This window comes from Mauremys reevesii, linkage group 11 (assembly GCF_016161935.1).
Source record: "Mauremys reevesii isolate NIE-2019 linkage group 11, ASM1616193v1, whole genome shotgun sequence".
In the NCBI taxonomy this organism is placed as follows: Eukaryota; Metazoa; Chordata; order Testudines; family Geoemydidae; genus Mauremys; species Mauremys reevesii.
In genome coordinates, this window is record NC_052633.1 from 47534897 (window position 1) to 47557346 (window position 22450).

The window sequence follows — 22450 nt, forward strand, 5'->3', positions numbered from 1 at the left end:
CTGACAGTCCTTTTACATATTATTCATATTACAGGACAAACATTGTCTAGGTCCAAGTGAAAGCAGGTTTCTTGGAAATTACTGGATTTGTAGGCCCCAAACTCTGGATCCCTTAGGGCTGCTTTTCCCTATATTTCTGGTGCAAAGTGTCCCTGAAGCTGGTGTGTCTGTCCCTGGAAATATTAGAGACACAAGGTGGGTGAGGCAATATCTCTTATTGGACCAGCTTTTGTTGGTGAAAGAGACAAGCTTTCGAGCTAAGAGTTCTTTCTCAGGTCTGGGAACGGGCCTTAGAGTGTCACAGCTAAATACAAGATCAAGCAGATAGTTTAGCATAAGTAGTTAGCATGCACTCTAAGGGTATGTCCACACAGCAAAGAAAAACCCACAGCTGACCTTTGCAGGGCTCATACAGTGGGGCTATTTTATTGCTTTGTAGGCTTCTGGGCTCAGGACAGCTCCACAGTCCAAACACTGCGAGCCTTTGTCTGCTGGCACAGGCCAGCTGCAGGTTTTAATTTGCTGTGTAGTCATATCCTAAGGGACCATTCAAGGTGAAGTAGCCCAATAACATAGGACAAAAAGTGGTGGTGGGGTGGGGGGTGTTAATGGATTTCAGATGGTTATAATAAGTCATTAAACCAGTGTCTTTATTAAGACCATGGTTTTTAGTGTCTAACAAAGTTCTGAATTTAAGCTCCCAGGCTTGTCTAAGAGCCAGGATAATGGCTTTTGTGCCAACCATGTTCCTGCAGCTGATATGAGTGTGTCCAGGGGAAGGATGTTGCTGGAGTTTCCCTGAATCTTGGCTATTTCCAGCTGCCATAATGGCACATTGAGACCACTGGCAGTTACTGTGTAAAATAGCTGCTTCTTACTCAGCAGATTTGCAGACCTCTGAATGTAAAGCAATGTCTGTTTTGCCGCCATGACTAAAATAAACATTACTGGTCTTTACTCCCATGAGCCCAGCAGAATCTACACTGCTGAAAGAGTAGAACTTTAACTCTGAGAAACAAGTAGTTGCAAAACATTTGGGCTGAAAATTTACAAATACTTGTGAGAAGTTTAAAGGGAGTTTGGTGAGAAGTTAATATTTGAAGATAATTAACATTTTGGTCACAGCATCAATAGGAATTGACCATTGTCTGCTACTAATTTTCTTTTTGACTATGAAGGCCACTGGTTAAATGAATGGGGAAAAGAAGCTGTTTGCATTAGAGCAAATGAGAGCACAATCAGGAGCAGGTATGTGTTCAGGGGCGGCTCCAGGTCCCAGCATGCCAAGCGCGGCAAGCCGTGGGGGGGGGGGGCGCTCTGCCAGCGCCGCAAGGGTGGCAAGCAGGCTGCCTCCAGTGGCTTGCCTGTGGAGGGTCCGCTGGTCCCGCGGCTTTGGCGGACGTCCCGCAGGCGCCTGCGGGAGATCCACCGAAGCCGCGGGACCAGCGGACCCTCCGCAGGCAAACCGCCGGAGGCAACCTGCCTGCCGTGCTTGGGGCGGCAAAATCCCTAGAGCCGCCCCTGCATGTGTTAATGATCAATCTGTCATCACTGTGAAATTATGAACACAGTGTTAAAATAAAAAACAAAACAAAACTGGGGATAGTTTAATGGTTTGCCAATGTGATTTAGTGCCCAACTTGTGCCCTCCACAAGACCTTATTTCCATTGGCATTTGGCATTTACTGCATGCAAATATTTGTGTGCCCAATTTCATGCTTAATTACACTTTATTGAAAACTTAAAATGTATTCTTTGAAATTATATCCATGCTTGTAATCAGACTGTCACAAACACATAGATGGGTATGTTTTCAGATCAAGGTGGACAAATTCTCATTATACAAAAATTTTAAAAGCAGAGCACAAGAAATGCATAAACTTTGCCCACAAATGTAAGATTAGTTCAGTAGGAAGAACAGTTTTGACTGATAATCTGGGTATGCCATACTTCCTAAAACAAAAGCTCAGGTTCTACATGTGTCAAAAGTGACTTTTTTAAAAGTTGTGTTAACTGATTACAGATGTGTCATGAGGGATTCTTACCAGAAGGCAGTTTGTTTACTTTGTGCAATTTGTCTGTTCATGAATTTCCTTAGTAAAAACATAAATGGCAACATGTACTGTTCAACAACAGAATCTTTCTGTCAATTCTCTTATTGTTTTTCCTCCTTTTGGCTGAGACAGACAACTTGATTTTCTTAAGAACATAAGAACATAAGAAAGGCCGTACCGGGTCAGACCAAAGGTCCATCTAGCCCAGTATCTGTCTACCGACAGTGGCCAATGCCAGGTGCCCCTGAGGGAGTGAACCTAACAGGCAATGATCAAGTGATCTCTCTCCTGCCATCCATCTCCATCCTCTGACGAACAGAGGCTAGGGACACCATTCTTACCCATCCTGGCTAATAGCCATTTATGGACTTAGCCACCATGAGTTTATCCAGTCCCCTTTTAAACATTGTTATAGTCCTAGCCTTCACAACCTCCTCAGGTAAGGAGTTCCACAAGTTGACTGTGCGCTGCGTGAAGAAGAACTTCCTTTTATTTGTTTTAAACCTGCTGCCTATTAATTTCATTTGGTGACCCCTAGTTCTTGTATTATGGGAATAAGTAAATAACTTTTCCTTATCCACTTTCTCAACATCACTCATGATTTTATATACCTCTATCATGTCCCCCCTTAGTCTTCTCTTTTCCAAACTGAAGAGTCCTAGCCTCTTTAATCTTTCCTCATATGGGACCCTCTCTAAACCCCTAATCATTTTAGTTGCTCTTTTCTGAACCTTTTCTAGTGCTAGACTATCTTTTTTGAGGTGAGGAGACCACATCTGTACACAGTATTCGAGATGTGGGCGTACCATGGATTTATATAAGGGCAATAATATATTCTCAGTCTTATTCTCTATCCCCTTTTTTAATGATTCCTAACATCCTGTTCGCTTTTTTGACCGCCTCTGCACACTGCGTGGACATCTTCAGAGAACTATCCACGATAACTCCAAGATCTTTTTCCTGACTCGTTGTAGCTAAATTAGCCCCCATCATGTTGTATGTATAGTTGGGGTTATTTTTTCCAATATGCATTACTTTACATTTATCCACATTAAATTTCATTTGCCATTTTGTTGCCCAATCACTTAGTTTTGTGAGATCTTTTTGAAGTTCTTCACAATCTGCTTTGGTCTTAACTATCTTGAGTAGTTTAGTATCATCTGCAAACTTTGCCACCTCACTGTTGCATGAGCCAAGACTAATAATTCTCTTTTTGCATCTGAGGAAGTGGAAAGGTGCGACAATAAAAATATGCAAATACTAACACAGTCTGGATAGCTAAATTTTGACAGAATAACAGCTCCTGGCAGTGACTTGATTTATATCCCTTTATAAAATTTGCCCTGGGTTAATGTTAATAGAGTGCAAAATTAATTTGCATTGATCAGTATTGTCTAGGTTTTTATGTTACTTGGAGTTTTTTGCTTTTGCTTAATATTTCTAATTCTTGTGTTTCCTGCACAAATCTGTGACTTGAGTTGACCTTTCTCTGCCAATAGGTAAAGTCCAAACAAATCTTGGTACACTGTTTCCTAATGGGTCGTCTTTTGCTTCTATTTCTAGCAGGGGAAATGGCTCTATGTACTTCCAGTGTGTAACTGGTTATTTTGAGGAGTTGCTAACAAGATCTGTGAAGTTTTTTTGTTTTTTGTTTTTTTCCCCCCCAGGTTGCAAACTCAGGTGACTGACCTTCCTAGTTTATCATATTCCAACTTTGCAGTAGCTGATGTACAGCTACTAGGCTATTGTATAATTTGGAGAGACTTTTGGCCAGGTCGATGTATAATTGAGGAAGAAAAAAATCTGTGATGTGGGACAAAGGAAAGAGAAACCATGTAATGTGCATCTCAAATGTACTAAATATGTCACCAAATCATGGACTGCTCGTACTTAGAGATGTGTTCACTGAATAAAACCCATCTTCCCTATCATCAAATATACCTGAAATATTAACTAAGACAAGGCTTTGGTAACTTCTCATGCTGCCGTGGTTCAGGGGCAAGCTACACCCATGATCTTTCCCCCCAGTATGTCCAGTTGGCGCTGTTTCCAAGTGACAAGCTGTTGGGTAAACACCATTATCCCCAATTTACAGATGGAGAAACTCATGCACAGAGTTGTGTACAGGCTCACAAAATTGTCATGAAACTTTTTCTGCCCAGGTGCAAAATCGACTAGCTTGCCCTTTTCCACGATGACAATAAAAAAAACCCAATAACTTTATTGGCATGGTAAGCAATATTAGTATTACCTAACCTAATATACTTGTGTTCATAGTAATAGGATAGACTGGTCTTAGGCAATATATGCAGCTTGTAATGTTATTCATTTATGATTTGGTGACAAACTCATACATATGATGAGATACAGACTCTACTTTTAAAGGTTTAGTTTGTTCTCCCCAGACATGCTTCTGGGATTCCAGCTTCAAAGAGGGGGGAAAACTGGGAGAAAGAGTGAAGAAAAAATTGACAGCTTTCATGTGCACTTTGTTGCTTGACACCAAAGCACTGAAGGGAGACAGGATATTTATCTAGACTTTGTGCTTGGGACAGACTTTTTTGTTGTAGAAATTAGATTTTCTGCCCTGTGTCTCGGGTACTACAATCCAGGAATAGAATAACGAGGATTTATTGGATGAGATTAAAATAACAATAGTGTCCCAATTTCAGGGTAACTGCATGTGTATCACCACCTCTGCAGTCCACTCTAGGAGTGCCCAGATAGGTCTAAGAGTTCCAGCCATTACCTGTCTCTGGGCAGGAAACCTTGTTCCGCTCCCATCTTACCGGGAGTTTTATCCCTAGCAAACCAGTCTGCCTATGAGCCAGAGCCTGTGTGCAGTTTTCTCTCCAAGGTCTATGAGCAGTGTATTGCCAGCAGTTACAGGTTACCACACAGCTCTTGCTAAGCAAGCATGTTTATTCTTAAAGTAAAAAGCATTTTAGAGAATACATAATAAAAACAATAAACAGATTTAAACACACACACTAAACATACGAGGAATCACTCTTCAGTCTTATGGGGCTCTAGGAGGTCAAAATCTTTACAACCCTTCGGCAAAGGTTGGAACACACCTTAGACCAGAAGGTTCTGTCCATTTGCTGGATTAGAAGGGAGCCCCTGAGTCAGTTTAAACACAGCTTTTCTACGTCAAAAGCTCTTTGTCCGCTGGTTTCTGGAAAACCCAGTTTGATCCTGTAGATACCATTTTTAGACTCACAGCCCAAGCCTTGCGAGCCCAAGTCAGCTGACATTGGCCAGCCATGGCGCTAGTGTTTTATTGCAGGGTAGACGTGCCATTAGTCTAGTTTTGTAATTGTCTGTCTTGATGGAATACGGTGGGGAATGTTCCTGCTCTTTATGTACTGATGTGTGGATGATCCCATGAAATATCCAGTTCCAGCAATGTTGTGACTGTATTTACTGCATTTCCTATAGTGTCCTATTCTCATTCCAAGGAACTTCCAGAAGTCCAGTTGTTTCAAGGAACACTGAGGAGTTGGTTTTGGGGACAAAGAGCTGATTTAGTTATTTTGCTCTTCTGATAAACTTCTAGCTGTGGCTCCAGTGGACCCATCTGTGTTGAGTTTCCTGAGATTTTATCTTTTACTTAGTTTACTCTGAATACACAGAATGAGATGGGGAGTGTGTGAGTATGAGGTGGGGGGTTGGTAAGCTATTATTTGTGGACTGTTAGTTTGTGTTGCATGGATTTTTTTTAATGAACTTTTTTGTACATGCAGCCAATGCCTTGGATCAGTGGTTCCCAAACTTTAACAACCTGTGAACCCCTTTCACTATAAATGTCAAGTCTTGTAAACCCCCTCCTAAAAATGAATATTTCCAGGGATTTTCTCCTTTATAAAAGCAGTGATCTTGGAAATATAAAATTTGTTTTTATGACAAGCTTATTACACACTAATCTTATTATTGATCATTACAGCATTTTATTACATTATGTAAAAGCAGCAAAGAGTCTTGTGGCACCTTATAGACTAACAGATGTTTGGGAGCATGAGCTCTCGTGGGTGAATACCCACTTCGTCGGATGCATCCGACGAAGTGGGTATTCACCCACGAGAGCTCATGCTCCCAAACATCTGTTAGTCTATAAGGTGCCACAAGACTCTTTGCTGCTTTTACAGATCCAGACTAACACGGCTACCCCTCTGATACTTATTACATTATGAAAATGGCAACGTTCTTCCAAGATCTCACTTTTGTAGCTTGAATCATTTTGAATAAGCCTCGTATAAGACAAGGCTCCTATGTTTCATCAAGGAGTATCAAATGTGAAACAGCATGAAGGTATTTAAGAAGCCAACTCAAAGAGTTCCTCTTACACAAGCATTCAGGTCTTGAGCAGTCCAGGCAAGCAACACACGTTACAACAAAGCTTAAACTTGTTCTTTATAGTAATTTAAAAAAAAATACTAGCTGTCTATTTAATTTTAAAAACAGCAAAAAATATCCACCTCCTTTTTTTATAAGGAATCCTGAAGTTTAAATCTCCTCAGCGTGATAGATACGCTTGCTTTGATCTGCTTAGCTCTTGGAAGTCCAGGGGCTCTGGGCTGCTGGCTCCGAGTTGTCCCAGTCCCTAGGGACAGCTCTGTCCGGCATTAGGAAATTTTTTCACGAGAACCCTCTAACATTTCGTGAATGCCCAGGGGTTCATGAACCCCAGTTTGGGAACCACTGCTTTGGATTGATTAACTTTAATTAATTGGTATACTGCATATATTGAAATTTGGGGGCCAGTCCTGTAGCCCTCAGGGTTTTGTGGACATTCTCCAAAGGTACATTATAGATATCAAAAGCAAGTAAATTTTGTAAACTATAAGAATAAAAATTGTGTATTGTCAACTGTTTACTATTAAAATAGCATTCTCTTCTGTTGCTTAAAAATACCCTTTAATAAAAGTTGGAAGATGCCTCATATTGTAGTTTGAAATCATTAGGCAGCTGCTCTGTTTCATACATATTAATTTAGAGACAGCTTCTTTTTAGATTGTTGATTGTTTTAAATGAGAGTTGCTAAACTTTTTGATTAATGTTAATTAATTTAATGGACTTAAATAGTTAAGAAGAAAATCCTTTTCTTATGTTCCCAAAGAGATTAGCATTACACATTTATTTTGTCCATTTAGGTTAGAACTGCTGATTGTGCCTTCTTTTTTTCCACGTATATTTTGAAAGTTTTTATATTATTTGTCCCATTTGTGTGAGTTCATACCCACTGTGGTCTTTTTCATAGGACCTGTCTGACAGACTCACTGTGCATTTGGGCTTACATTGGTTAAAATAATTAACCAATCATTAAATTAATAACAGACTGAATTTTGCACTTCCTATCCCCTGCTTCCTGGTGGGTGGCAGAGGCTAGTTTAATTTCTCTCCGATGCAACAATCAGAAGAGAATAAGGGCTTGTCTGCACTAGAAAATTGTATCACTTTAACTATACTGGTAACTTTCCCACTCCCTCACCAGTGTGGATGCAAATGCGTGTAGTTGGCAGAATTCAATTTTTATTTTTATTTTATAATTTTGACTGATAATATAGAAGTTTATTAAGCATTTTAAAAGATTTTGCTCTCTTTAAATTTTCAGTCCTACAAAACTATTTTTATCAGTTTTCACAGTTGTGGGAAATTATGGGTGATCAGAGAATTATTTAATGATAGATGTTAAGATTCAAAAAGCTTTAACTTACCTTTGTGTGTCTCATAGCTACATACAGATAATATATAATATCTATATTATATATTTTTCAAAGTGGGCCAGCCATCTTCTCCCTCTATCTTCATCTCTTCCCCTTTATCCCAAGATTTTGGAAATAAGGTATCCTGAAACCCTGAGGTATAATTTGGACTGTACTGTATGTGTACCTTAACATTTTCATAAACTGAGATCAAGACTTTTGTCTCTAAAACTTTAAATGGTATAAATTCATTAAATGGGTAAGCAGGGGCGGCTCTAGACCCCAGCGCGCCAAGCAGGCGCGTGGGGCGGCCCTTTCCCGGGGGGCGGCATTTGGCTCCGGTTGAGCTCCCGCTGGCATGCCTGCGGCAGGTCCACCGGAGCCCGGGACTAGCGGACCTGCCGCAGGCATGACTGCGGCGGGTCCCCTCTTCCCGGCTCTGGTTGAGCTGCCGCAGTCACGCCTGCTGCAGGTCCGCTTGTCCCGGGCTCCGGTGGATCTGCCGCTGGCATGCCGGCGGGAGCTCAACCGGAGCCGCGGGAAGAGGGGACCCGCCGCGGGACCGGGGAAGGGCGGCGCAGCGCATCGCGCTGCTTGGGGCAGCCTGATTTCTAGAGCCGCCCCTGTGGGTAAGGCCTTAAGATTCTGGTTCATTCAGTGCTTTGTCAAATTCTATCTCTGGGGGTCTGATCAGTGCTTTGCTTCTGCAATTGAGCAATTAGCTTATCTATGATGACATTGTTTACAAAAGCTGAGCTGTTGACAAAACTTTGCTGCAAGTAATTTGCTAGATTTGGGGTAGTAGGTGTAACTGTAGCAAGGTAATTTCTAGACTTGTTATACTTTGAAAAGTAAGTTGGCCTATAATACTTTGGTCTCTCAATATTTGTGTTGCATTCAGGAAAACATGCTGTTTATAAGTTTTAACTGTACTCTAAACATTGTTATGAAGATTATATATACACTACAGTAGCATTTATAACATTTTCCTCTTGTGAACATATACTCTGTGTTTGCAACTTCTCATGATAGGATTGCTTCTTCCCTCATGTACAAAATTATGTGCAAGTCTAAAGATTTATCATAGATGCAATATCTTAAATTTATTTTGGTGAGATTTTTTTCTGTGACTATTGTAAGGAATTTATAAAGGCGAAAGTTTATAAAGCCTACCAATCTGCAGGCTCTTAGAAGTTATAAGAACAGTGCTTAATAGCTAGAGTATATTACAACAGCCTGTAAATTGCATCTTTCATTGAGTGCTTGGTGCAGTCTTTTGCTCTGAGATAAATTTCACAGTATCTGAATGCTTAGGGTATGTCTACACTGCAGTTAGACTTCTGCAGCTGAACCATGCCGGCTGAATCTGGGGCTTAGGCTAAGGGGCTGTTAAATTGAAGTGTAGATGTTCAGCTTCTGGCTGCAGTCCAGGCTTTAAGAACCTGCGAGGTATTTGCAGTGTAGACATACTCTGTGTGACACATTCTACTGCTAGGTGCATCTCATTGATTTGGAAGGGAGTTGTGTAAATACATCCAAGGTCAGAATTGGCCACTACATTAAAGGGCTCTGGGGGGAATCAGGGTGAGAATTTTGCTGTTAAAAGTATTCTGTAGAGCTGGCTTGCGCACACATGCTGCAGTGATTTTTTTTTTTACTGTGGTTATCAGAATTTATATAATTCTAGAGTTACAACTACAACCTATGAAGGTGCAAAATTGTGACATTGCCTCTGTATTTGGAACTGGATTTTTTTAAAACTAGATTAGTATTTGTACTGATTCTGAGTAAATTAGAGAACAGATACATATTTTCCTGGAGTAAAAATGATTAATACATTGATCCAAAATAGGAGATGGAAATAGTGTTTGGGGAGAGAGATTAAATTTCACCTTACTTTTTACCTCCTGGGTGACGGTAATTTAATATAAACGTTTCTGCCCCCTTACATGTGAATGTACATTAGCCTGTGCGATGTAACTATAGGATATAAGTCTACAGTGCAACATAAACCCCGGGTTAGTAGAACTCAAGTTACCCCATGTTAGGAATTGTTGAACCCTGGGTCCCAACTTGGGGTTCCAGTGTCTACATTGCATTATGCAGGCCTGAGTCTAGCCACCCATTTCCAAGACTTTCTAGTGTCCTCCCAAAATGTGACTGCTCTAGCCCTTTTTTTTTGTGCAGTGTAGGAGAACTTGACTGTCCACCAAACTCGAGTGTCCAGAGGACAAAAAAAAGTCAGCTAGCAGGACTGTGGGATACTGTTGGTAGACTCCTAGAACACGAGTCCAGTGGGGCTGCATCTACACTGCAAAGCAATAGGGCTTGACTCAGGCTCAGGCTCTCCACCCTCATAGGTCCTGTGCCCTGGATCAGTGTAATTTGTATGTAGACAGAAGGGGGGATAGGTCTGAACCTGAGTTTGAACCCTGGGCTTCCATTGCAGTGTAACATACCCATAGAAAGTAGGGCTTTTACCCAGTCCATTGTGTATTCAGTAATTTGGAAAGACACTCCTATTGACTTCAGTGTATTTTGGGTAATGCCTTAAAAGTAAAATTTTAAAACATTTACAATACACTGTGTATTGATTTGTTGTAATGTATTTTTTTTAAAAGCTTCAGAATCTTCAAGCAGACCAAACCTAGGACCTGTGGTGTTGACAGTGATCGTTACTGTGCCAGTTTGTATCTTGTCTATAGCTGTAATGCTGATTGTATATACATGTCAAGGCCGTCATTGTACATTCAGAAAGAAGAAGCGACAAAATATTGAAGAACCTCTATCTGAGTGCAACCTTGTAAACTCTGGAAAAACTCTTAAAGATCTTATTTATGATATGACAACATCTGGGTCTGGATCTGGTATGTATGCATGCCTAAGCACACTAAAACATCTATATTTATTAATGAATAGCCAGGAGAACAGAATCACAACATTGTGTTCAGTTTTCTTAGTTCAATAGGCGAAGTGATGGCAGTTAGTTTCCACTGTCAAGTACAGTACTATTGGTTTGTGTGGGTATTCCTGACACGTAGAATGGGAAGTACTGCTAGAACCTATAGTATCTTCTCATGATAAAGAGATTAAAAAACTGTGCCCACTGCATGAAATGTGTTGCCTTATGGAAAGAAATGTGTGTCATAGCTTTAGGAGTTTGTCAAGATGAAGTATTGCCTAAAGAGATTTCATGTTCGTCAGGGTAATTGCATGGTATGAGGAGTCAACTGATGTGGGGATCTTGTTAAGTTAAAGTGATATGAAAAGATGCCACAATGCAAACTCCATACTTGATAATTATCATATTGGGCTGTTGGCTGTATGGACCGGATTTCTATAACTAGAACAGTTTATTTAGAATTGAAAATAAACGGCTTAAGAAAACCAGAATTAATAAAACATGTATTTTAGACAGCTCTTTGAGTGCAGTCAATAGACTTAGGCCTTGTCTGCATTGGGGATTTGTCACAGCTACAGCCATCTTTGGCCAGCTAGTTGTGTAACTATTATTGCAAACCCCAACAGACAGAAAACCACAATATACACTGGTGCAGCTTACCAGAGTTTCAAACAAATAGTGGTTTTGCCTGTTCACATTATAGGGTGTTCTTCAGTAGCTGCCCACTCATGGCTGTAACGGGGGGCAAATCTTGAGTGTAGGTAAGGCCACAGCAGTTATGGCATAACAGTGGGTTACAGGGGTAACAAGGAACAGCCAGAAGAAAGATAATCTGAACCAAGTTAAAAATTACAGCTGTTTAAACCTAAATGTCATTGTTTCTAAAAACAGGCCTTTGATACTATTCCTATGGAAAGATTGGAATACTTGGTACAAAATGTATTAACACATTAGATGAATTCTTATGTGTACTTCCTACAAAAATATAGTTTTTCATTAAGGTTAGTTGGATTAATGCTGCCAGAAGAGAGTGGATTTTTTGATAATTCAAGAGAAATCTGACAATAAACCAGGTGAGGCAGGAGTCACTGTTAGATGATCCAAACAATAATAGAATTTAAAGGTACTTTGTAAGCTGCTTCTTTTTGTATGCATTTTTATGTTTATCAAGGATAAATGTCCTAAATTCAAAGGTCAGTCTCAAGATGGTGATTCTTGGGTGTTTCTTGAGCAAAACAACCAAAACTGTGCTGAAATAAATGTAGCTTTAGATTAGTAAAATTGCTTAATTCTAGTTCCAAAATAAAACCAGTTTGTCATTCTTTTATTATAGGCGGGACAGGCAGCACCTCCTATTATTAAGGTAGCCCGACTCTTCCCATTATAAGACTGAGTTTTTGGTTGCTTATAGCTTTTGCTCAATTTAAATCATTTTAGGCTGAAATGTTCCATGCTAGGTATCTGGGTATCCATGCAGGCTGATTTATTTGAAAATTGTAGCCAAAATGGTTCAGCCGTTTCCAAGAAGGCAACTAGGGAAATATACATTGTTTTGCCCATGTTTTTTTTTTAAATGTGCCCCTCCCCTTTTAAAGCTCTAGCCCCCCATTCTTCCCACCCTCCAGTTTGTAGCAGGGACTTAAAATTTGGCAGGGACATGGCCTTTATGCCTTTTCCATCCCCTTCAAAATCCATCCTCATTTAACTAAGTTAAAATTGTACTTTGCACATACTCAGAGACTTAGATTTTAGCTACTAAATTCCCAGGAGATTCTGTCTCACTGAGCATGCTATTCTCTGTGGCCAAGCAGGACTTTCCCTGCAGTTGCAGTTTTGGGATATGTTGCAGGCCATGCTGGTCTGGGCACCTGCACTGAGAGCAGGGAGACTGTTTCTCTTTTGCTCTCAATGACTTCCCTACTAGGCCCAGGCAACATGGAGGAGGAAGCTGCTTGATTTGAGTACAGAGAGGATAAAAGCTGGACATGCTAGAGTGACGGGGAGAAAGTTGGGAGATGGAGTTTTGTAGGGGAGACTGGCACTGGAGGCTGCTGGAGAGAGAAAATTTTCCTTTTCCCCACCAGGAAACAACCAAGACCTTTTTGAAGATTTTTGTGAAAAATGAGGCAGGCAGGCAGACAAGCCCCATCTCCAGAATAGCCATCAGGTTGGTGGTTAGGGCACTCGCCGGGGATGGTGACAAGGCAGGTTTAAGTCCCTACTCTAAATGAGGCAGAGCAGGGACTTGAACCTTTCTCACCGTTTTTTTATGAGAAATTCCATCCCGGACATGAGAAACCTTTCTCTGTCAACGTTTTGTTGCAGCTGGTATGTACCCGTGAAAAGTTTAGATATCGACGAATCAGTGTTTTCTGCTGAAAAGCTGTTTGATTGAAATATTACTGACCAGCTTTACTTATTTTTGAGCCAAATGATTTACTGCTTCAGCATGCTGCTTCAGTGCTGCTTCAGCATGTGAATGTCTGGAGTTAGTAACATCACTAGGATAGTTTAGAGCAAGAAGTCATGCTTATCCCTATGTCCATATGTGGAAGGTTGCCCACATTCTTATATTCTCATACTAAAGATTCAACTGAAAAATCATGAAGAACTATGACAATATACATACAGTTCAAGGAATGTTTCAGAGGTAGACTTACAATACCTCACTCTGACAAGGATTGTGCATAATTCATGCCATCTATGTTTATCCACTTTTGTTAGTTAGAATTGGAAAAAATAGTCACAAGAAAGTGTGTGTATGTTACTTGTAAGGCCATGGTAATTACAACATATTAGAATATATGTTTTTAATTTGAATTTAATAATAATTGCTAATGCACTCTTTTACAAGTATCCTCATTTTGTTCATTAGGTTTACCTCTATTGGTCCAAAGAACAATTGCAAGAACAATTGTTCTTCAAGAAATAGTAGGAAAAGGCCGATTTGGTGAAGTCTGGCGTGGAAAATGGTGTGGGGAAGATGTAGCTGTGAAAATTTTCTCCTCGAGGGATGAAAGGTCTTGGTTTCGTGAGGCAGAAATCTATCAGACAATTATGCTGAGACATGAAAACATCCTGGGTTTCATTGCTGCTGATAACAAGGGTATATAGTATTTCCAAACCTAGTTTCACAATGTTTGTTCTCTGCACTCTGGCAGCCCAATGAAATTGATTTTTCCACAACCCCTCCTCTAATTTGCTAAAACACAGGGATGTGTTTTTAATGATTTGAGGGGCTGATTAGGAAAATTAAATCTGATCATTAGGATTGTGAGATTAGTTTACAATTTTTAGGCTGCAGTCCTGCGTTAAGCAGACCTCTGTATCTGCATGGAGCCTTGAGGCTCTTCACAGATGCAGGGGTCTGTTTGAATGGAGTTCAGTGTGGGGTTAGGGCCTCACTGATTTAAGTGAAAGTTTAAACGAGTCCTATATCTACCAGGTAGTTCAGTAATTAGAATAATGCTTGGTATGAGAATGTCTTGAAATTCAGGATTGCTGTACAAAAACCTTTAGAGATGAACTAATGTTTTTTACATTCCAAGAGCTACAAGAATTGATGGCGATCTTGCTATCACTGCAGAACAATGAGCTGCATTTCCTTTGGTTCTCTGGTTTTTGGTACTGTCACCAGCTCTTGTGAGGGGAAACAGAGCACCATTCGTTTTTGGTGGCCATATATTCAAAAGGACTTAGCTTCCAGAAGCTCCTGTTGTTCTCGGTGGGAAGACTAGTGCTAAGCACTTATGAAACTCTGGCCATTAATCTGTTGGGATCTCTGTGCTGTGTAACATACCAGATACACAATGCAAAATGGATGTGGTGCAGCCTCCCTTAGTGGGTGTGCATATCCACTTTGAAATTTTGGAATTGAAACCACTTCTGTGGCATGGGGGCTAAAAAAAGAGTGATTAAATAGGTGTGGGTGTTTGTTTTTTTAAAATCAGCTCACCTTGAAAATTCTGATCCTTTTGTGTTTTTTCTATATATGGCTAGTTCTTTACAATGTTAAATACGATTATTTTCTTTTGGTAGATAATGGAACTTGGACTCAACTGTGGCTTGTATCTGAATACCACGAGCAAGGTTCCTTATTTGACTATTTAAACAGAAATGCTGTGACCATTGATAGTCTGATTAAGCTGGCACTTTCAATAGCTAGTGGTCTAGCACACCTTCATATGGAGATAGTTGGTACACAAGGTATTTGTATTTCTCTTTCATATACCCTTTCTAGGAAATATGAGTGGAAACTTTGGGTGGTATTTACAAAAATGCTGTAGCTTATTAGTCAGAAGGAATGGTAAAGACTTCTTTTACAAACAACTTCGTATCTTAGTAGCTGTCTTTAAAGATTGTAAAATAAATTAAATAGAACCCCAATGTAGACGGTGCTTTATAAATAGAGGGTAAGACACATTACATTTTTAGTGGTGTTTGCAGTTTACACAGCTGCCAAAACGTCTAGCAGTACAAATTCTGCAGCACCCTGAAAATAGAAAATTTTGAAGTTGCATAAAATTAATTGAATTTAATTTCAAACAATGTAAGGAATATTATACCAATTTTTTTTTCATTTCGTTGTCATCATTTTAATTAAATTATACAATGGAGGTTTTTATTTATCTGAAGCTGCCACAAGTTCTCCAGTCCACTCCACTGGAGTGCCACAGAATCCAGGGATTCTCCAGTGTTGACTAGTTTTTTTACATGTCCATTAGAGAAAATGGGATATAAGAGGCATGCACCAACCAATGCATATCTGAGTAGAGTAGAAGCATGGAGAACAAGATATTTTTGGTTCTTGAAACATGACTACAGTTTGGGAATAAAGGAAATATATGAACAAAAGATGCCTTCATTAGGCTCCTCTGGTTAGCACTGGCACACATCCAGAAACTCTATTTTGTGCTAAATACAGCCCTAATTTTTTCTATGTTGAGATGGGAGATGTCAATAAACAAGCTATGTTTTAAGATTCACAATAATGCTTTTAATTGCCTTTTTGTCTTAACAGGAAAACCAGCTATTGCACACAGAGATCTGAAATCTAAGAACATCTTAGTGAAAAAAAATGAAACCTGTGCCATTGCAGATTTAGGACTTGCTGTAAGACATGATGCTGTATTGAACACAATTGACATACCTCAGAATCCTAGAGTGGGAACAAAGAGGTAAGACATTTTAAATAGACAAGATACGTATTTTTACATAAATATTAGGGCATATCTTTTCAGCGTGATTTCCATTTCTGTGCAATTTCTGAGTACTGTATGAAGCAGACATGCTGTCATAAACAGTCATGAATCAGAGCTGCCTAAGTGGGAGTCGGGCATGGGAGAGATGTCTGTGGAAGGTCCCAGAAGGAAGCAGAAGGTGTTTCCTGGGGGAAGGCTGGAGGCAAGGAGAACAGCAAGAGGGGTTTGCTGGCTGGCATCCCCAGGCCAGAGAGCCAGGGCTGAAGGGGGGAGCCACAGCAGAGGGGAGTTGCCTGCCTGCTGACTCTAAGCTGGAGAGCTAGAGCCGAGGCCAGAGAGGGCTGAAGGTGGGGGAGCAGCGGAAGAGCTTACCTGCTGACATCTCCAGGGCTGGAGTCAGGAGCGAGCAAGGGGAGTGAGGGATGTGTCCCTGGCAAGGACACTCCCATGAGAGAGGCTGTCTGCGGGTGGGTGGGTGGGGATACCTGCTGAGAAGAGCATGGTTGCACTCCATTTTGAAGGCCTGGAATGGCTGTCATGGTACAAGGACAGAAGAGGGCTGACAGGGAGTCCAGCCATGGTCAAAGGGGCCAGTGTGTGGTATATGGGGCATCAAGAGACAAGATGTCTGGAGTTTTAATGACTGCTTGCACTAGCATGAGAAATGTACTATATATTTGGGGCTTATATTTTGGACCATTTGTTATAACCAGCCCTAAGGAGGGTGGTTGTGTGTGGCAAGAGAGCCTGAAGTGGAGTTAGGGACTCTAAAAAGGGAAACTGAGGCAGGCATGCCTGTCATGCCGCAATCTATTGCAGGAGGGCGCTCTGGGCAGGGCTGCCACCTTATGCACCCCACATATCTTTACGTCCTCCTGCCCACAGTAATGACAGCCGCATTGCGTCCTGTCAGCACTCTTGGGGGTAGCAACACGTTTTCACCCTTGACTGCATGCTCAGCTGCTACCTTTACTCCACTCTTGACTGTGGTCAGAATTCATTTTCATTCTCTCTCAGGTCTTTGGTGCTTTTCCACACTAATTTCATTACATTCAAATAATTTGTCTTGTAGAGCACAGTTTATTAATGAAAAGCAAAACAAGCATTGAGATGGAATATAAATAGAGGTGGAATAAAGCTCTTTGGCCAGTGTAGCTACCTACCTCTCTCACTTGCATGGCTATTAATCATTTAGCCACATGTAAGGTTTTTCATCATAGAAAGTCCCTTGTTTGACACGCTAGTCAATGGTAATTGAGGATGGCTCTCCAACATGTTGTTCCCAACCCCCTCCATGTCAAATATTAGAATCTTTGGTAGAACTTTTGTAAATTGTGCATGTGTGTGTAACTTGTTTAAAGGTACATGGCTCCTGAAATACTTGATGATGTAATGAACATGAGCATCTTCGAGTCCTTCAAACGTGCAGACATATACTCTCTTGGTCTGGTGTACTGGGAGATATCACGAAGATGCTCAATTGGAGGTAAAATTTTTGGCTGTTTTATGTTGCATTCCAGACTTGATAAAAATAATTTAAAGGATTTTAAAGGAAATATGTTCATACAATATATGAACATCATTTTTAACTGAATGTTCCAGATTGTGGAAGGAGAAATAGTTGTATGACTTAAAAATTTCCCGTCGAGCAATTACTGATATGAAAGAGTTAACAAGTGAATAAATAGGAGTTAATGCCTAGCTGATTTAATTATTCTGAAATATCAAAAGCAACAACACAGATATGTAAATTATTTTTCACTTCCCCTGTCAAAGAAACTAATGTATATAGTAGAACTCCGTAGAAAACCATTTCTCCCATGCAGTTTCCCTACTGATCGGTTTCCAATCTGCAGGAAGTTTGTCTTTCAAAATCTTGATCTGAAAATCCCCACAAAAGTAACCTCCCATGATGATGAACTTGTGTGTTGGCAATATGAAAATAAGGAACTCATATTATCAGGGAAGGCAATAGACCTGCTCACATTCTGTAGAGTTTAGGTCGCAAGGGTTGTCAACAAAGAAACCTCTACTAGTTTGGATTTTATATGGTTCTGAACCAAGAAGGTGAAACTCTATTCTCTGCCCACTTCAGCCAGATTTTCTTTACTCCTAAGCCCCCTTCTCCCAAGGACCCAAGACCATTCACCTTATCTTTGTTATCTTTAGTGGCCTTCTTCCCAGGGCTTCCTCCAACCAGGTCTTTTTGGCCTATCCACTGCTGCAGTCCAAAGGGTTTTCTGGTGCAGGGGGTAAGGCTCTTCCATTCCAGAACTCAACAGGTGTATCTAAAATGAGCACAAGGACAGAGATGTTTAGTAGGGAACCTACTTAGGGATTATCGTTTCTTTTTCCTCTTGTAGGAATCATTGAGGAGTACCAGTTGCCTTACTATGATGTTGTGCCTTCGGATCCCTCAGTAGAAGATATGAGAAGGGTAGTTTGTGAACAGAAGCTTAGACCAAATATCCCAAACCAGTGGCAAAGTTGTGAGGTGAGTTCCCTCCCCACCCCCATTTTTAGAAGAATATTTAAATTTTATTCTTTAAGGCTGGGATTTTCAAAGTAGCCCAAGGGAGTTAGGTGCCAGACTTCCATTGTATTTCACTGGGATTTGGATGTCTAGCTTCTTAGCTGGAAGAAGCAAGGGGGGCTTTTGAAAAGTGTGGAAGAACTTAAATGTGCAGGTTGGGTCACTCTGGAGCCAGTCGCTAACCCAAACCCCTCTCTCTAGTATATGCAGTGGTGAGTTGGAGCCGGTTTGCACCAGTTCATGTGAACCGGTTGTTAAATTTTGAAGCAGTTTTAGAACCAGTTGTTAACCCGCTTCCCTGCGAGGAGGGGGCGCTGCAGCTTTGATGGGCTCTGGCCAGGAAGTGATGTAATTCCTCCTCCGGCCGCCGGGGGCGCTGCGCTGCGGGAGCCATGTGGGCCACCGCCTGGCCCTGTTGCTGTTGCTGCTCCCTTGACCTCTGGCCTTGGGGCTCCCGCTGCTGCCTGGTGGGTCCCCGGCTGCTCTGCTGGGCCTGGGCTGCGTCCTGCTGCTCGGGCTGCTCCCAGCCGCTCTCCCTGTGAGTACCCACCACCCTGCCTGCAGCCAGCCCCTGTCTCCAGCCAGCCCTGAACCCCCTGCCCGCAGCCAGCCCCTGCCCTGTCTCCAGCCAGCCCCTGTCTCCAGCCAGCCCCTGCCCGCAGCCAGCCCCACACTCCCTGCCCGCAGCCAGCCCCTGCTGCGCCCCCTGCCCTGCCCGCAGTCAACCCCTGCTGCACCTACCTGCCCAAAGCCAGCCAGCCCCGCACTCCTCTTTCTCCAGCCAACATCTGCCGCACGCCCCTGTGGCCCTGCCCAAAGCCAGACAGCCCCCCACACCCCTGTCTCCAGCCAGTTCCATGCCCTATGCCCCTGTCTGCAGCTGGCCCCACATCCAGTAGTGCCGTGCAGTTCCCAGGGCAGTAAGCTTGCACACCTGCTTCAATGAGGGGGGCAGGGAGCAGCTGGGACCCACACATGTGCACACCCTAGGGTGACCAGACAGCAAGTGTGAAAAACTGGGATGGGAGTGGGGGGTAATAGGAGCCTATATAAGAAAAAGACCCAGAAATTGGGACTGTCCCTATAAAATCGGGACATCTGGTCACCCTAGCACACCCCCAGGGAGTGGCGGGGACCCACACGTGAAACGGAGCTCATTTCTAGTTCAGGCCCATCTTTTTAAAAAAGCACTGTAGGTAGGGTTAACATACATCCATATTTTCCTGGACATGTCAGGCTTTTTGGTTCTTAAATTGCTGTCTGGGAGCAATACGGACATACTTTTTATTGTTAAGTATGACTCCCAATGACTCAATGCATTGCCGCCACTTATGGAGAAAGGTACAAAAAATACATACTGTGGCACATCCCTTAAATCAGAACTTTTTAAAGGGAACCGGTTGTTAAGATTTTGGCAGCTCATCACTGAGTATATGGGAAGGCAGCAGGCCTTAGGGAGGTGGGCAGTCCCGCCTCCACCTTGCGTGCACTCTTGTACCCCTTTTCCCGCTCCCCCCACAAATACTCACTGCTGGGCATTGTGTGGTCTCCTCTGATGCCCATTCAAAACCCCTCCCCTGCTGAGTGCAAGAAAGGGGCATTTTTAAGGTGAATATGGTGAAACGGGCATGACAGCACTGAATATCAAATATCAAAAACTCTTTTTCTCTTTGTCTGAACCAAAAAATGAGGTAACTTTTCTGTCATTTCTGCTGGAATATTATTTAAAAGTATACTGTTACACCTGGCATTGGAGTATTTTTAATTGATTGCTGCACTGAAGCAGTGGATTTTTTTTAATCATAAACCTCTTTTTTTCTTTGTCTTAAGGCACTCCGAATCATGGGTAGAATAATGCGTGAGTGCTGGTATGCTAATGGGGCAGCTCGACTGACTGCGCTCCGCATTAAGAAGACCATTTCACAGCTCTGTGTCCATGAAGATTCCAAAGCCTAAATGGGTGATTTGGGGGAAGGAGGAAGGAATCACTCTCCATCTTTTTACATGTGATTTTTTTTTCTGTCTACCTCACATACGTATATACAGTGCAGTATTTAAGTGCCCAAACCTCAGCACTGAAAAATAACTTCATAGTTGGCTACAACCAGCTGCAGCTTTTAGTTGGTTTTGCTGTTTTTATAAACCAAATCACCAACTCATGTTGGTTTTTAAAATGCAAGTTGATATTAAGAGCTATGAAACAACATTCCACATTTAAACTATTTTATTATTCTTAAACTTTTTATTCTAGTTAAAACCAAAATACACTGTTGATGGAATGTATGGGTTTAAAGACAGGTATGTAAAAGAAACCACATATGTTTTAGCCTCAAACCAAAAACAGGCCAAATTCATTGAGCTTCTTAGGTGTTTTCCCATAGAATCCTGTAGAATATGTTACAATAAAGTGCATTTATAGGTTTTTATATTATATTTATCATTTAGTAACCAAACAAATGAGAATGTTCCACTGAAAATTTATACTGTGAAGCTAAAGTAAACATGTGAGTCTGTCAGTCTCTCTCTCACTCTCTTTTAAAAAATATTTGTTATTACAGCTCCATTTGCAACACCGTAGTTAAGGTTTGGTGGTATTTTTGTTATGTACCCCTATTTCAGGGATTAATCAAAGAGCCATAAACAACACCTCTGAGCTAACTGTTTAAAAATATCAACCAAGGACCAGGTTTTCTTTTTATCAAATTGTGAGGAAAAGTAATTTGGGCAGTATTTCCTGGTATTTGTGGGGAAAAATTATAGGAATGCTACAGTGTAATCTAAAAAGCATGTATTTTTAATCATCCTTTTTATAAACCATTAGTCAATGTTTTAGTGTCTTTTGGTATTTTGTGGAGTGAGAAGATCTAACAAAGTTATTTGCTGTAAGAGCACAGTAAAATTGACCCAGATGCAGAGACTCATGCAAGCTAACCTGTACCCTGTATTCACCAACACAGATGTTTGTGTTTGAGGGGGGCCGGGGTGAAGTCCACAAGATCTGTAACTGTGAACCAGCAGCTCCCACACTGTGGTACAGACAGTGCTCACAGAGGTGGTGCTAGCCCATTGGGGACCCTATGCAGGAATATTTTGGCCTGCCCCCCACACAACACATAATAAAAAGTGACTGGGGGCCCCCTTGATCTGCTCAGAGCCCTAAGCAATTGCTTAGTCTGCTTAGCCTAGTGGTGGCTCTGAGCGTTCAAGACTATAGGCTGGAGCAGTAGTACTCATGAATGGCTGTATTGCAGTTCCTGTGCTCTGACCCGGCTTTGGGGCATGTATTTCCCTCCCGCAAACCACTTCCCTCATACTTACATTATTTTTAAAAAGTCCAATCCACTCTGCAGACACAGGAACTTTTTCAGTGTTTCTAGCACAGGAATGCAATAAGTATGTGCAACAGTTGAAGAAAATCTGTGGATTTAAAGAGCCCAGAATCTTTGTTTTGGGTTGGGGGGTGGAGGGATGGCACTGGTGCAGGAACTGGAAGGGTCAGGGGACCATTTCCCCCATAGTTTTTAACATGAGTATATTTTGGGGGGCAGCGTTAGTGTCCTTCCCCCACCCCCAGACTGCAGGCCTGGGGCAGTGTAGAGCAATGCGGGCAGGAGCTACACTTTCTAGTGGCATTGCCTCCCCAAATTGCAAGCCTTGGGCAGGCATGGAGAGGCACTGGTAGGGGCTGCACTTCACGGGGCGGGGGAGCCCATCACCTCCCCCCTCCCCCGCAAAGTGCAGCTCCTGCTGATGCCTCTCCAAGCCTGCCCAAAGCTTGCAGTTTGAGGGGGGAGGGAGGGCAATACCACCCCTACCCCTCAAACTACACCCATGTTAAAAAGTGGGGAGAGCATGGCCCCCTACCCCCCGGTTCCGGCATCATTGTTCAAAAGTGCTCATTGACATAAGGCCGTTCTGGTTTCTTCAGAAGGGTCAAATATGTATCTCAGTAATGGCCCCAGGGTATCAGGTAAATAACTAACAGGACATCAGAACAATCCCTGAATAGTTATTTTCACAATAATGTTAGCTTACAAAAGTGTAATATCAGTAGG

At 41.8% G+C, this 22450-nt stretch overlaps 1 protein-coding gene and 1 long non-coding RNA gene across 5 annotated transcripts in view; one reads left to right on the top strand and one right to left on the bottom strand.

Moving 5' to 3' along the window:
• Positions 1-22039, top strand: part of ACVR1C (activin A receptor type 1C) — a 52394-nt gene extending 30355 nt beyond the window's left edge. For all 4 annotated transcript variants that reach the window (XM_039494505.1, XM_039494509.1, XM_039494507.1 and 1 more), the window contains 7 exons: positions 10381-10626; positions 13537-13767; positions 14700-14867; positions 15682-15838; positions 17224-17348; positions 18226-18356; positions 20226-22039. In XM_039494505.1, the coding sequence (XP_039350439.1) occupies positions 10381-10626; positions 13537-13767; positions 14700-14867; positions 15682-15838; positions 17224-17348; positions 18226-18356; positions 20226-20351 (1184 nt within the window). In that variant the 3' untranslated portion in view covers positions 20352-22039. The remainder of the gene's footprint in view (positions 1-10380; positions 10627-13536; positions 13768-14699; positions 14868-15681; positions 15839-17223; positions 17349-18225; positions 18357-20225) is intronic.
• Positions 18034-22450, bottom strand: part of LOC120374605 — an 84185-nt gene continuing 79768 nt past the window's right edge. Inside the window, exon 3 of the long non-coding RNA XR_005586170.1 lies at positions 18034-18150. This is a non-coding gene — a long non-coding RNA (uncharacterized LOC120374605). The remainder of the gene's footprint in view (positions 18151-22450) is intronic.